The following is a 16401-nucleotide window of genomic DNA, read 5'->3' as shown; positions in this document are numbered from 1 at the left end:
TATTAATAAAAAAAAAAAAGGTTGTCTATTCTGGCCCTCAGTTTCATTTCAAAGTGAAGGAAACTGAAGTAAAGAAATATTAAATTTCTTGCCCAAGGTCTCAGAATTAATAAATATCTAAGATGGAATCTGAACCCAGAGTCAGTATTCTTTCCACTGAACTATGCTCTCTTTATTCTAAAGACACTAGTCATATCTGAACTTCTTCTGGCTATCAGAAGATTGAATCTTTATCCCTGGCTTAATAACTACTTTATACCTTTGTGACCCTAGACAAATCAGTTCATCTCTTTAGGCCTCAGTTTCCTGATCTGTGAAATAAGGGGGTTGTCAAACTCCAACAGAAATAGAGGTTATTAAACCACACATAAGAATTTTATCTTTTGTTATACTGTATTTTTATTTGTTTTGTTAAATATTCCCTAATTTCATTTTAATCTGATTTAGCAGTATTCTGGAGCTCTGTGAAAAAAATGATCTCAAAGGCCCCTTCCAGATCTAAAACTTTCTTCTAAGATCCCTATAAATGTAACACTGAGTCTTGAGAGAGCCTGATAAAGCAGGAAGAGTACTGGATTTGGGGACAGATGACTTTGAGCAAGCCATGTCACACTTCCACAGGCCTCAGTTTACCCATCTGTAATATAAGGTGATTGAACTTGATGACCTCTAAGGACCTTAAAATTCCAAATCTAGGAATCTATGATACAGTGATGCTTTTGGAGGTAACTAAGGAGGTATTGAAGCAAATGCTGTATTACCACTTGTAAATATTATTGCAAACATATCTAGGGTTTCTCCTAAGGTCCTATTTAACCTGAAGTTTCAATGGTTCTATGAGTACTGAGATATTTTGGGACTGCTGTTATTTAGTCAGTTTTTTGATGGGGTTTTTTGGTCACGTCTGACTCATTGTGACCCTATCTGGGGTTTTATTGGCAAAGATACTAGAGTGGTTTGCCAATTCCTTCTTCAGCTCATTTTACAGATGAGGAAACTGAGACCAACTGGGTTTAAGAAACTTGCCCAGGGTCACCCAGCTAGTAAGTGTCTGAGGCCAGAATTAAACTCACGTTTCCCTGATGTTAGATTTTATACTAATTTGCCAGAGAGGGCTGAGTTCATTTGGGCTGCTCTTTAGTTTTAGGGTTGCTCCCATCCCTGCCAGGGTATTACTTGTCATGTGTCACTGCTGTCTGTGTGCTTGCCTATAAATGTTATAATTCACTGCTTTTAATGTGCCATGAACTAGGAAACCAGATGTATTTAAATATCCCCATTAGAATTGTTTACAAAGGAGAAATAAGTGGGCTCTGACTAAGGCCCTCTCTTCTGTGTAACAGACATGAGCTTTTCTGCATGACTTTGTAATATCAATTATGGATACCCAGAGGCTTTTGTTTTTGTTTCCTTTCTGCTTCTCTACTGTACTCCATATAGCTAAGGCTTTTGGACAAGTGACCTCTGAATAAGTGAAGTGTTTCTTGGAGTGACATGGGAAAAATAAATCCTCTGACTTTAGTGATGAGAGACATGGGGCAATTTCTCCAGTCACCGAGCAACCTTTACAATGAATATAGGCATCCCCATCACCACAGGTACGATGACTCTTAAACCTATAAACAACATAGAAAACAAGTTCCTTCAGCAATGGAGCTCACAGATAAATCCCATCAGTTTAGTGAGACAGGAGACTCAATATATCCCTGCAGAGTATTTCTTTCTAGGGACCATGAGAGGGGTTAGTTCAGTTCAATAGGTAATGTCCTCCTGCTGGGTTCTCTCATGTAAAGGGATATTGCTATAATTGTCTTTTCTGGAATCTCCCCCATGTTTAATAAACCTAGGAATTAATAATATCTTACACTGAAAAGAATTACAATCAATTCAACAGCATTTATTAAGTGGTCATTATTGTCTATGTCTCTGGGTTAGGGGCTGAGGATACAAAAGATGAAAAGTTTTATAGTCCCTGACTATTTTTAAGGAGATTATCTAAAAGGGGACAGATGACCTGGCATGGATAAAATGGTATAATGCACAGATTTGGAGTCAAGGAAAAGATCTAGATAAAATGGTCTGGGAAAATTTGGAGAGAGAGAGATCAATTTTAGCTGAAGAAGAATTCATAAAAAAGATAAATTAGGGGGCTGCTAGGTGGCCCAGTGGATAGAGCACCAGGCTTGGAGATGGGAGATCCTGGGTTCAAATCTAATCTCAGACACTTCCTAGCTGTATATCTTTGGGCAAGTCACTTAACTCCTATTGCCTAGCCCTTACCACTCTTCTGCCTTGGAACCAGTACACAGTATTGATTCTAAGAAGGAAGATGAGAGTTTTTTAAAAAGGAGTGAATTAATCCTGGAAGAAAGAGAAAGATTTTTAGAGGAGAGACAAGGAGAGAGTACATTCCAGGTATAGGCATCATTCTTCCCAAATTCAGAGTCAGAAGGCAGCAAGTTGGATGCAAAGTCTATCTACAACAAAACGAAGATTAAGGCAAGTTTAAAAAATAAGGCAAGAGATGGAGTTAGATAATAATATATAATGTATATATATATATATATGACATATATATATATATATATAAAATAATAAGGTGGAGTTAGATTGTGGTGGGACCTTTAATCAGTCAATCAATGAATCAGTAAGCTTTTAAGCTCTTACCATGTGTCAGGAACTGAGATAAATGGTGGGGATACAAAGAAAGTCTACAGCTGTCCCCTGTCCTCAAGGAGCTTACATTCTGGCATGAGAGACAATAGGCAAATAATTATGTACATAAGGAGCCAGCACTTCTTCCTATAGACAGTAGGTCATTGAGCAAGTTTCTGAATGAGGGGCAGATCTGTACGCTGAAAGTATAAGAAAAATGGATTGAGGGACAGGTAGGTGACACAGTGAATAAAGAGCCAGGCCTAGAGATGGGAGGCCTGGGTTCAAAAGTGGCCTCGAACACTTCCTAGCTTTGTGACCTTCAGCAAATCACTTGTCTAGCCTCAACCTTCTAGCCCTTCGCACTCTTCTGCTCTGATGATGCTTAGTATTGATTCTAAGATAGAAGGTTAGAGTTTCTAAAAAAATGAATTAGAATGAATTCTAAAAAATGAATTTTGGGGGTTTTAGGAGACAGAGAGATTACTTAGGATGCTATTATTGCATCAGTCCTGTCAAAGGATGGAGAGAGCCTGAATTAGTCATGGGAGTGAAGGGAAGAGAATGAATGGATGAGAGAGATGTTGGGGGAGGGAGAATCAATAGGATTTGAGCACAGAAGGTATGTAGGGGGTGTGAGAAAGGAAGGAATCAAAGATAACTTAAAGACTGGGTAACCAGGAAGATAGAAGTATCACCAAAAAGGCTGGGAGGAGCGGCAGGCTTAGAGGGGAAGATTGTGAATTACATTTTGGACACAGTGGATGCGAGGTGCTTGTGGGGCATGTCAGGGAGTCATGAGGCCTAGATCCTTTGCCTACAGAAGATGTATAATAAATATTTGTTGAATTGACTTGAATTTTACTTCTAAACATGGTTTGTGAAGTGAAATACTAAGAACATTGGTGGTATGAGGGTTGCCTTCTCCTTTAATCAATTATTTGATCAATAAGTGTTTATTAAACTTATACTGTAGGTCAGATTTGAGGACTTGGCAAACCACCCTAATATCTTTGTCAAGAAAACCCTGGAGATAGCATGGAGGGCAGAAAGGCCTAATGGGCTATGGTCCACTAGGTCACAGTCACAAAGAGTTGAACATAATTGAACAATAATAAAAATAGATCAAGAACCATACTAGGCAATGGAGATGCAAATACAAAGGTAGTTATCCCTACCATCAAGAAGACTACATTCTGAAAAAAAGGGGGCCTTTAGAGGCCAGCTAATCCAGTCTCTTCATTTTCCAGATAAGCCATTTGAAGCCCCCCAAGGCCTATGCCTTGCTTAAAGTCAAACAGCTAGTAATCAAAATTTTCAGTACATCAATGCACACACTTTTGTGTCCAGCACACCACCTCAAATCAGGTTGCCTCCCCAGTCCCATAGTTTGCTAAGTTGAATTGAATGTATAGTTCAGCAGCAGCCATTTCATACTTCTGGTCAGCTTTACCATTAGAATTGCTAGAATTTATTGCTGTATCTCTAGAGAAGGCCATTTTATTCAGCTGAATGAAATGGTAATAGAAGCTACCAGGAGCTCGGTAGAAACTGTAAGATTATTTTGTCTTTGGAGAAGGGATTAGACCCACGTCTATCTTTCCTGAGAAGGGCTATTGAGCCTAGTTTCAAACACTGCAATGACTTTTCTCTTCCTTTATGAGGTTATTCCATTCCCAAAGTAACTGTTGATGAGGTCTATTTTCCTGACATTCAGTCTGAATTTACTGTTCTCAGTGCCGTCTGATTCTTCCCAGACGTGCTATATGGATGAGTCAACACTTGTCCCAAAAAATAAATGAAATGACAGTGAATGCAATATGTGATGGGGGCACCCAGGCCGTCAGGTTCCTTCCCGTGGCTGTACTGATCCAATCTTCTCATTAAAAAGAGTGTCAAATGAAAAAGCCCTTTTGGGTGGTGTTGCAACTCACACAATCATAGTGTGTCAGAACTCAGGGCCCTTACAGATCATCTGATCTGATCCCCTTATTGTACAGGTAAGGAAACTAACGAATAGAGGGAGAAGTGGGAGAAGAGAATTCCCCAGGGTAACCACATTAAAATATCAGAGCTGAAAACTGAACCCAGGTCTTCTGATTCCAATTTTGGGGTTCTTTTCATTCTGTCCCACTTGGTGAATATATCTTTAAGGGAAAACACAGGCCTGATTCTGGTGACATCACAAGACATCGGGGTTTGGTGATGATAAAGGTTTTTGTGGCCTCTTCTTGGAACTGTTAGGGCACAGAAGTGAGCAATGTAAGCACAAGTTCTAGAACAAGGTTAATGAGTGTCTCACTTTTCATTTGTATCTCCAATTCATAATTTAGTGCTTGGCACATAGTAGGTAGTTCATAGTTTTGTGAATCTATAGCTGAAACATTCCTTGGCCAGTGGTCGGCTAGTCAAACTCCTGAAGTGATTTGTTCTAGATCACCATATAAGTGACAGAGGTGGCATTTGAACATGAATACCCAGACTCCAAAACCAAGTGCTCATGCTTACTACATGCTTATTGATTATATATAAGATCCCTTCCCCTGTAGATATATCAGTTATGAAAGTAGAGAAAGTGATTTTTTGAGTAGAATAAGAATTATTATTATCAATTAACAACCATTTATTAAGCACCTATCATGTGCTAGGCACTACGTTAGGCATTATTATTATTATTGTTATTTTGATATTTCTAAGTAGCTCTGATTTCATCAGGCTAGATAATCAAGAGTTCTTAACTTGGGATGCATCAATTTGGTTTTTTGTAATATGTTTTGATAACTATATTTTAATGTGACCAGTTTCTTTGTAGTCCAACATATTTTATGCATTAAAAATATTCTAAGCAAGGGTCTATAGGTCCTACTACTCTTCCAAAGGGGTTTTTAACACAAGAATAGATTCCGACCCTCTGATTTAGATGATGCTTCAACCAAAGGAGATCACTGCCTGCCATCTCCTCTTCCCCACAGCCTTTCCTCAAATGTTCACTTAGTGGCTGGCTTTTTGCCTTCCCTGTCCTTCATCTAAGTTAATCCCTAGATGTTAGACACAACTCGGTCTTTGAGCTTGTAGTTGATCTTTCCAGCTTCAAAGGCCTTATGAAATCTTGTGCCTCTACAATGTCAAAGCTTTAGAAAGCCCAGGTCATGTCCATGGCAGGATAAGGCATCAGAAGGTGGCTTAAAATGATAATTATTATTATCACTACTGGAAATTCTCTTCCACCTATGTAGAAGAAAATGCACAGTGAAATAATGCCTGATCATCTGTTCTCTGCCTCCATCCTTTCCAAGTAGATTACTCAACAGGACCTTGGAGAGATTCAAGACAGGCTGAGTAGGTGACTTTACTTTTAGTCTGAATGCTTACTATTAATGGATGATGTAGTAGAATCATGTAACGTAAGAGCTGACAGGGAGCTTAGAACTGTTCAGAAGTAGAACATAAAAGGTCAGAGCTGGAAAGAGCTGAGGGAGGTTGTAATATCAGAGTACTTAAGGCAGAACCCTAGAGATCAGGCGATTCAATTTACCCTGCTGGTGAGAGCTCATTACATTTAGTCAGTCTCAGTCTCCAGATCGTGCCATCTTCCTGTCATGACACCATGTATTCCACTCTTTACTCCCCTACCACCACCACCGATTTCCACCTCCTGTTCTGGGAATGATATTAAACAATCCAGTGCTAATGGAATGAGCGCATCATTCAATAATTCTGACTCCCTCACCATGTCTGTAATATCTTTCTCTGGTCACTAGTCCTCTAGTACTAGGTAAATATTCAGTGCTTAACAAATGATTTTTCATTGATTCATTCAACAATGACAAAACTATTAAATTTCTGCTAGGTATAATGACAAATGCAAAATGCTAAGGAAACAAAGGAAAAACTCAAGGAGCTCAAATCCTTAGCATCATAGCTTTAGAGCTGAAAGATATCTTGGAGCCCACCTAGTCCACCTCACTCATTTTAAAGTTAAGGAAATTGAGGCTCAGAGAGAATACACAAAGGGTAAGCATCAAAAATGGGTTTTGAATCCTAATTCACAGAAACTGAATCCCAAGAAAGTAAGTTCTTGTTGTGTGTGGATGAGCATTATCAGGTCCACAACCCAGGTCTCCTGATTCTAAACTCATTAAAAGGGTGAAGGAGGTCTATACTGCCCTAGTGTCTTTCCAAAGAGAGAAGAGTCCCACTGGATACATAAGAGATTCTTAAAAATTCCACTTGGTAGGAAAGATAACTGATTCAACCCAAAATGCAATGTGAGGAATGAGAACAAAAATAATAAAATTCTTCCCCCCCCCCAATATGGTGTGTGTGTATATATATATATATATATATATATATATATATATATATATATATATATATATATATGAGAAAATGCATTCTTGGAGAGATTCTTTCTCCATGGACATTTTCCCCTGGCTTGGTCTTTGTAGGACAATTAGAAACTCTTGGGTTTTAACTGAGAAAAAACAGAAGGTGACCTCTTCAGCCCAAAGACAATGGGAGTACAGTCTTCTAAATTGCTTTATTATGGCTGACAGACAAATTCTATCAGCAAAGCTATTTCTTTTTCAGCTGTCACTGTTGATTGAAGACCAAGCAAGCAGGGAGTATTCTTCCCAACCCTGAGAAAGGACACATACCATCCTCTTCTGTCTGCACCACAAGCTCCTCACTTTCCATCTTTCCCTCTGGGTTGGAGAGCACAAGCCTCAGTTGGATGGTCATGAATGGGCGGAGGCCCCTCAGGGTGTAGTGGGATGATGTCTGGATGACTTCCTCAGCTTCATACTGTTGCTGATTGAAAACATATTGGTACTGGACAGTGAGGTTGTAGCTGTGACAACGGGTCACTGCATATCCAAAGGGTTCCCACTGTAGGGTCAGCTGCCTGGAGCGGATGTCCACAATCTCCACATTTTGGGGACCATGCACAGGATCTGTGGAAATATACAAGAGAAGCAGAGATATTGACAAAGGGCAAAGGGATCTCTTCAAGGGAGAAGAAAAACGATGTTAGAATATTTAGAGTATATCCCTACAAATTATCTTGTATATAACCAGTAGGTGATATGAATACTAAACATGGTATCAGGAAACCTGGGTTCAAATCCTACCTTTTACACATACTAGCTGTATAACCCTGGGCAATTATTTAAACTCTCTAGACCATGATTTCCCCTTTGTAACTGGATTTGATGCCCTACTGTAAAATGGGAATAATGATATTTACACAGTTTCTTTGAATAAAGTAATTTATAAATCTTATAATGCTATGTTAATATTGGGTTTTTGTTGCTGTGCTTGTCATTATTATTATTCCTGGAATTAAAGGCGCTACTAGGATACAGGAAACCTGTGTACTAGTTCTCGTTTTGTCACTGACTATAAAGAGGCTGGGAATTATTATTCCCATTTTATAGATGATAAAACTGAATCCCAGAGAGCAGAAATGGCCCCTCTCCTTCTAAACCTTCCATTCTGTATTCCATTTAAGTTCCTCCAATCACACAACTGATAATAGCCAGTGTGTTTCATACTTAAAGTACATTGATTTCAGATTTAGAGCCTTTTCCATTATGCCACATTGCTTCTCCAGGAGAAATAGTGAAATCAGAATTCAGGTAACAACTGTCAAGTGTCTCAGCATAATAGCAAATTCAGAGAAACACTAGCCCTGGGACTTGTTAGGATAGTAATTCTGCTCTGAGGATCACTTCAAGAACTTTCATTTCATTCTAAATCTTTCATTCAATCAAAAAAAATAATGAAACATTATCAGCATTTTACATCAGAAGAAATTAAGGTGAAGAGAGTTAAAATGGCTAATCCAAATATCATTGTGAGGATTTGAACTCAGGTCACCTGGAACCAAGTCTAGCTGTTTCCATTGTATTAGCCTTCATGCTCAGTCACTGAAATAAAGGCAAACCAAGTGATTTTACACTTCAGATCCACATACATATTATTCATTCATTCATTTATTCATCTAATAATTTTTATTAGTATGCACTATGTACTTTGTGAAAAAGTATGAAAGGAAATGATGTATAAGACAAAACAAGCTAGGGAAGGAAGGTGGCTGGTAACTAGAGTAAGGGGTTAAGAAAAGGCAACCCATAGGGTAGTTAAGTTGTTTAGTGGACAGAGAGCCAGGAGATGAAAGTTCTGGGGCTCAAATGACTTCAGATACTTCTTAGCTGTGTGACCCTAGGCAAGTCACTTAACCGCAATTGTTTAGTCCTTTCTCGTTTTTTTGCATTGGAATTGATACTTATTGTTGATTCTAAGACAGAAGGTAAGAATTAAAAAAGGGGGGTGGCAACCCACAACTGGCATTCATACAACTTTGAAAAATCAATTTCTGTCTTGGACACTTAATTTCCTTCTGTATAAAACAAGGGAGACAGGTTGAGCCATACTTCTGTCTCTTGAATTTAGATTCCATGTTGGATTATGACTATTATCTAAAACACACACATACACATACATATACAATCAGGTATGCTATCAGAAAAGTCATAGAATAGACTGAGCACTAGATTTAGAGTCAAGAAAATGGGCTGTCTTGCCTCAGACATTAGTTGGACAAGTAGATTCATAGCTCCATGCCTCAGTTTCCTCATCTTTAAAATGAAGTGGATGGATTCACTAGCCTTTTTCAGGTATTCTTAATCTCTAAATATATGATCCTAGAACAATGATGAAGATTCCTCAATGGTAAGTATGGCTGACTCTTGGTCAAATTGTAAAATCAGTTTAGGTAATTGCTATATTTCTCTCCTCCTCCCATCTTCTACTTCATGGTGTCTTTACCCTTTCCAGATCTAGCCCCCTATCTAGTCTTCTGGGAACATGTCAAGGAAGCGAGCTTCCATTTCTCCTACCATTGAGATTCAAAGTCCTTTGTCCCGAGGGTTTTTTTAAAATTAAATTTATTTATTTAATTAATTAATTTAGAATATTTGTCCGTGGTTACATGATTCATGTTCTTTCCCTCCTCTCCTTGCACCCCCTTCCATAACCTATGAGCAAGTCCACTGGGTTTTACATGTGTCATTGATCAAGACCTATTTCTGTATTATTAATATTTGCACTAGTGATCATTTAGAGTCTATGTCCCTTATCATATCCCCATCAACCCACGTTATCAAGCAGTTGTTTTTCTTCTGTGTTTCTGATCCCACAGTTATTCCTCTGGATATGGATAGCATTCTTTCTCATAAGTCTCTCAGAAATGTCCTAGATGGAATGTCCTAGATCATTAGATCATTGCATTGCTGCTAGTAGAGAAGTCCATTACATTCAATTGTACCACAGTGTATTGGTCTCTGTGTACAATGTTCTCCTGGTTCTGCTCCTTTCACTCTGCATCAATTTTTGGAGGTTGTTCCAGTCTCCATGGAATTCCTCCACTTTATTATTCCTTTTAGCACAATAGTATTCCATCACCAACATATACCACAATTTGTTCAGCCATTCCCCAATCTGAGGGCATCCCTACATTTTCCAATTTTTTGCCACCACAAAGAGAGCAGCTATGAATATTTTCGTACAAGTCTTTTTTCTTTTTATATCTTTCTGGTAAAATGGAGGGTTTTTGTTTTTAATAGGAACAGCAATAAAAACTAAGGTCCATCTGTTTTTATTAGAAATATTCTTTGGGAAACTATTTCCAAAGAAGCAAATGTGAATATCACATAAAGGGAAATAAAGTAGGAGTATAATGGGTAATGAATACATTATGACAAAGAACCAATGAGAAACTCTAAGATAGAATAGGAGTAAAAAACCTTCTGAAGGAACTATATGATAAGAAGACTAGATGAATTAAATATATGCTGAGGACAAGTGATGACAGTCAGATTGGCATAGTGTTCATTCTACGGTATCCTCAAGACATCAAAAGAAAGCAAGAGAGGTTTCTATAATATGAGTGGAGTATATGGACAGGGGAGGAGGGCAGAGACAGAACTAAGGATAGAAAGACATGTATGGGCTGCAGTCATAACATACATATAGACAGACAGACTGGGGAGGATTTTTCCATCAGGGATATCAGAAATGCATTTGTATAGTTTTGAGAGTTACAGCAGAAAGACGAGATCTGGATCAAGCTTAGGCTTCAGTGGTGGAAGGTGTTACACCAGTTACATTCTTCAATCTAATTTCAGCTAGGGTATGAGCTAATGGCTATGGAATCCTTAAGGTAATATCCCCTTTGAGGATATTTACATTTTAGTAGCAATTTTTTAATCTCAAAGACAAAAAGTCTTTGATACCCAAAGGAATATATTTCTTATGGTTCAATTTCAGGCATGATTACAACAGTCATCTTTTAAAATGATCTAGGGGAGTTTTCTGGGGAAAAGGAATCTCTTGGTAAATTCCTGTGAATCAAATAATTATCTCCCCAATAGTATTTACAAGATGAATTTTCATAAAATGGGTTCACTGAAGTCCCACAAATGCATATTCTTTTGTTTCATCATAGTGTAGAAGTGGCCAAAGGTTTTCAAAGCCTATAAAGAAAGGTCATGGTAGGTACCATCATGTGAGAAAGACTTTGAATACTGGACCATTGACTAATAGATCTTGAATCAAAGAATCAGCCTAGTTCCATTCAGAGAAGTTCATCACCAGAAGGTTGATCATCAGGTGATCAAATTTTTTTGGCCACAGCAACTCATTAAAATGTTTACTAAGACCTGGAGGGGTAACCATCTGCAAAAGAGCAGCAAGTAGCCAAAGTAATGATATCACAGATATTTTGAAGCATTGCTTTGTAAATCAATTTTGATAAATTTTGTTGGTTAATAATAAGCTGTATCATTATGGACTAAATATCAAATTTATCCAAACTAACTGGCAGTCATTTATGTGCCTGGCCTGAGTAAAAAGCTCAGTGAACACCAAAACAATTTATGTTCAACCACCCACAAACAACTGAAAATGAATGTGGCAAAATTACAAAGAAGAAGCTTGGCCTCAAAGAAAAGATCGGAAAAGAACCTCTCCTGACACTTTTAAAGAAGCGGGGGGGTGGAGAAAGGGGAGGTCACATTTGTATGGGACATTGCATATAAGTAAATTTTTTACAATGTGTAGATTGGATTTGCTGATTTTTTTTCTGTTTTTTCTTTGAACAAATTCTTTGTTATGTGGAATGATTCATTAGGAGGAGAGAATGGGATGGATACAGGGAGAAATTTGAGTGACAGAAAACCAAAAAGTATCTATAAAAATCCAACTAAAAAAAATTCCCCTCTGTTTAGTAGATTACTGACACTGTTAATAAAAAGACAAACTAAAAAACATACGTCAAATGGACATATAGAACAATACTATAGTTTTCGAAACTTAAAAATGGGATTTTCCGTGAAATTTTAGAATTCTATAAAAAATGAAAATTAAAATTATAAATCTACCAGATAGAATGGCATACATCTTGCTATTTGATATGATGTGTTCATTATTTGTCCTCATTTGTATACTCGTAGAATCTTAGAATCTCATAATCATCAGGAACCTCAATGGTCATCTAGTTGAATTATCGACATCAGGCATGAATCTGTTCTACTACATTCCTGATTGGTGAATCATCCAGTTTTTACTTCAAGCCCTCCAGAGACAAAGAAGCCATCATATCCCAAGGCAGTTAACTCTACTTTTGAATACTGTAACTGCTGGGCAGTTATTCCTTTTAGTGATTTCATTCATTGGTTTTGGTTCTATCCTCTGAAACAAAAGAGAAAAAATATAATCCATTTTCCCTCTGATACTCTTCAAATATATGTAGACAGAGGCCATGTCCTTATGTTCCCCTTTAAGGCAAAACATTTTTAGTTTTCATTAAGCAATTCTCCTAGATTTCAAAGGATTTATAGTTAAAAGGAAGCTTCAAGGTCACCAAGTCCAAATTCCTCATTTTATAGAAAAAAAAGTGGAGTCACAGAGAGGTTAAATGACTTTTTTAGGGTGACACAGACAGTAAATACTTGAAATAGGATCTGAACCTAGGTCTTCTGACTTTAAGACCAATACCTTTCCTATTAGATCATGGACCATTTCGGTCAATCTCTGGTTGGCTTAGCTTAATAAATAGTAAGGTCTTTACTTTTAGCTCTATGCTCTTCTGTCTATAGCACAATGAACATTCAGATATTCTGACATTTAATCAATAAATATTATCAGGCACTAACTATATGCCAGAGGATATAGAGAAAGGCAAAAACATGTTCCCTAACCTCAAACAGCTTATTTTCCTTTTTATAAAATTCAATTTGATTTTAATTCCAGGTACATATTCTCTTCATCCCACCACTGAGAAAGCAAAATACAAATGAAAGAAACAAACAAAAAAAACATTACAGATATGTATAGTCAAACAAAACAAATTCTCACATTGGCAATGTAAAAAAAGTGCATTTTAAAATAAACTCTGAGTTTATCAGCTTTCTTTCATAAATTTGATAGAATGCTTTATCATGAGTCCTCTGAAATCATGGCCACTCATTGTATTGATCAGAGCAAGGAGGGTTTATTCTACACAGTGATAACATACATAGTGTAAATGGAATGCAATTTTAGGGGAAGACTGTGGCTGAAGGGGTACACAGAAAGGCCTCCCAGAGAAGGTAGGATTTTAGATGAGTCAGAAAGAAAGTCAATGAAGCCCAGGGGAGAGGTAAAGAGGGAGAGTATTTTAGGCATGAGGAAAAGCCAATGAGAAGCCAAGCAGTTGAAAAACCAAGTGCTTTAGAGGAGAAATAGCTAAGTAGACCAGTGTAGACAAGATCACACAACAAGTGGCAGGGAGTCATTGGAAAGCTAGGAAGGGTAAGGGTTATTTTAGCCATCCAGGTTTTTCCAAACTTTCAGATGTTGAACTTGAGGTATAAGGTTGCTTCCCTTCCTTAACAGCTTATCCCTGGAGCTCCATGCCAGACTCTGTGAGAGAGGACATGACTAGAGGCGGAGATACAACCAGGGCATAAGTCATAGTTCTCTTGCTTTTAAGAAAAACTTGTAAGAAAGCTCAGAGAAAACAAACAGCTGGGAGGCAGAAACCTCGCTGATCCTTTGAAGTGCTCAAATCAACTAGAGAGGAAAATGTAGGGGCTTGAGAGCCATTAGTGTTGAACTGAGCTCCTTGCATTCTCCAGTGACGGATCTCTCAGAGTGGAGATCACTCGAGCTCATTTTGGTAAATAGACCATCTTTCCTACTTCTGAAGAGCCTCCTTTATATAGAAACCTCTCTCTCTCTCTCTCTCTCTCTCTCTCCTCTCTCTCTCTCTCTCTCTCTCTCTCTCTCTCTCTCTCTCTCTCTCTCTCTCTCTCTCTCTCTCTCTCTCTCTCTCTCTCTCTCTCTCTCTCTCTCTCTCTCCTCTTCTCTCTCTCTCTCTCTCTCTCTCTCTCTCTCTCTCCTCTCTCTCTCTCTCTCTCTCTCTCTCTCTCTCTCTCTCTCTTTTCCTTTTTAAAAGGCTTTCAAAAGGAAGGAATGTATATTCTAGCCCTCATAGACAAAATGCAAGCCCAGGTCCCAGGCGAACTGTGTGGTGGAAAAGCAATGGTCCACCCGGGGGCAGCAGAGAGCTGCAAAAAGAGAAAAAAGAAAAAAAAGGGGGGGGGAGAAAATCCCCAAAGGGGAGTTGGGGTGAGGGGGTGTGCAATACCTTATATCTTGGAAAGCCCCAGGGAGCTGGGACTGGGAGTTTGGGGAATTAAGCTAGGACTGAATTCACTTAGGGAAGAAAGCATTGTATTTAGAGGAGAGGAATCAGAGAACCAGATGGAAAATAGAGGGCAGTTGGGACAAGCAGCAGAACAAGCCCAGGAAGCAGTGAAGGAATGTGGATCAGTCAGAGGATAGAAGAAGAAGCCACTGGCTCCAGGAGAGCTGAGCTGGAAAACACAATTGAGTTCTGAAGGTCCACCCAATGGCTCTTAAGATGATCAGGGCTAGTGGGATTCCTGAACATGTATGAGCACTAATTTTTAAAAATAAGGGTGAAGGAAAATATCTGTCCCTGGATAAGGACTGGGCCTGTGATTTCACTGACCAGGGGATTTGCTAGATTAAAAAAAAAATTCCCTCAACCAGTATGAGCTAGCATAAAACATAGGGATTAAATGACTTGCCTGAGATCAAACAGCTAATTCATGTTATAGAGGAGGAACTTGAACTCAGTTCAGCTCTCTAACCACTACAGAACCCTGCCTCTCTGGGCTTGAGATGATATAAAACATAGGAAGAGGAATATTCCATTAAAAGAGCTGGCTGAGCTGGCTGGAGATGTATTGGGTACATGAGAAGGAAGAGGGCCCTGCACTCTCCCAGGTAGTAGAATCTGACTTTCAAAAGTTGAATAAATAGAATAAATCATTCCCTAACAATAGCTGTGCCTTGCTTTTTTTTTTCTGAACATCCTAGCCTTTGTTCCAAGCTCTTCTCTCCAGAATGTTTTGAAATCACTGCTGTCTCATTCAAAAGATAGCTTGCAAATTGAGCAATGGGAGAGTTCACATTTTTCAGTCCATTTCCTTACTCCCTCTCCTCTTCCCTCTCCACTCCCCCGCTCCCCACCATCAACATGTATTTGTTTAGATGCCAAATTCTGGTTTCAGTCCAGATAAGGAAATCTGAAGATTTGCCTCCCAACTGCATCAAATAGGCTTGAAATTGCTGAGAAAGTGATGTGTGTGTAGCTGTAATTGGGTTTATTGAGTTGGGTTCCCCCACTGAAATATTTGAAAGGCAGGAAGCTAAAGTTTCTTATTCTTTCCCCTGGATCTTATTGAATGATAGCTGACAATTCAAAAACTTTCCTACAAACTAAAAAATACACTGATTGCTCTTAGATAATGGGATGCTAGCCCCTGCCTTCTAGCGTCTTGCACTAAGTGAGTGTGTGGGTAGTATCTTTGTACTATCTCTCACAACTCTCCTTTGTACTTTACTCCCACACCCCACACCCTAATCTCATGATTGGTTTATTGTTATCATCCTCTAAGTGATCTCCCTGTCTTCAGCCTTTCTTCCCTTCTATTCATTCAGAGAGCATTGCCAAATTTCTAACTCTAAAATATGTCAGGTTTCCTATTCCTAGGTTTCCATAATATTCTAGGCATCTCGAAATCTGGATCTAGTCTACCTCTTTCCATCTCAGGTCATGCTATTCCTAAACAAGAGCCCTCTTTAGATTTTACTACTACTCTAATTATAGAATACATCTCCCCTCTTCCCTTTACTAATACACTTGTTTATCTTATTCTGTTGCCTGAAATGTCCTCTCCTCCCTCTATTCTTACTCGATGAACTTCTAACAAGATCAACTCTAACCTTGTCCATTAAGCTTCTCCTAATGATTCCTGCCTAAAATAATGGCTGTCTCCCTGTGAACTGAACTTAGAATGTTTATTATCTCCATCACCCTTTGGAAACTTAATATTATCCTTCTCATATTCTCATTGGATCATCAATCTAGAAATGGAAGGAAGTTTAAAGGTCATATAGATCAGCTTCTTTATTTTACTCATAGAGAAAGTAAGAAATCTAATGGTCTCCCCAAGCTCACATATGCAACCAAAGATTTAAACACACATCCTGAAAACTGCAAGTTCAGTCATCTTTCCACTGTATGAATGGTCCTTTCATATTGTTTATTTCACTTTCCTCATGTTTTTGTCCAACTAATATAGAAGCTCTTTGAGGGCAGGAGCAAATTGT

At 38.4% G+C, this 16401-nt stretch overlaps 1 protein-coding gene across 14 annotated transcripts in view; it reads right to left on the bottom strand.

Annotated features, from left to right (window-relative positions):
- Positions 1–16401, bottom strand: part of PTPRT (protein tyrosine phosphatase receptor type T) — a 1347533-nt gene that overhangs the window by 368987 nt on the left and 962145 nt on the right. For all 14 annotated transcript variants that reach the window (XM_007474314.3, XM_007474316.3, XM_007474317.3 and 11 more), the window contains one exon: positions 7314–7610. In XM_007474314.3, the coding sequence (XP_007474376.2) occupies positions 7314–7610 (297 nt within the window). The remainder of the gene's footprint in view (positions 1–7313; positions 7611–16401) is intronic.

Source organism: Monodelphis domestica, chromosome 1, assembly GCF_027887165.1.
Source record: "Monodelphis domestica isolate mMonDom1 chromosome 1, mMonDom1.pri, whole genome shotgun sequence".
Taxonomy (NCBI): Eukaryota; Metazoa; Chordata; class Mammalia; order Didelphimorphia; family Didelphidae; genus Monodelphis; species Monodelphis domestica.
Note: the sequence above shows the minus strand (reverse complement) of the source record. Positions and strands in the feature narration are given on the sequence as shown.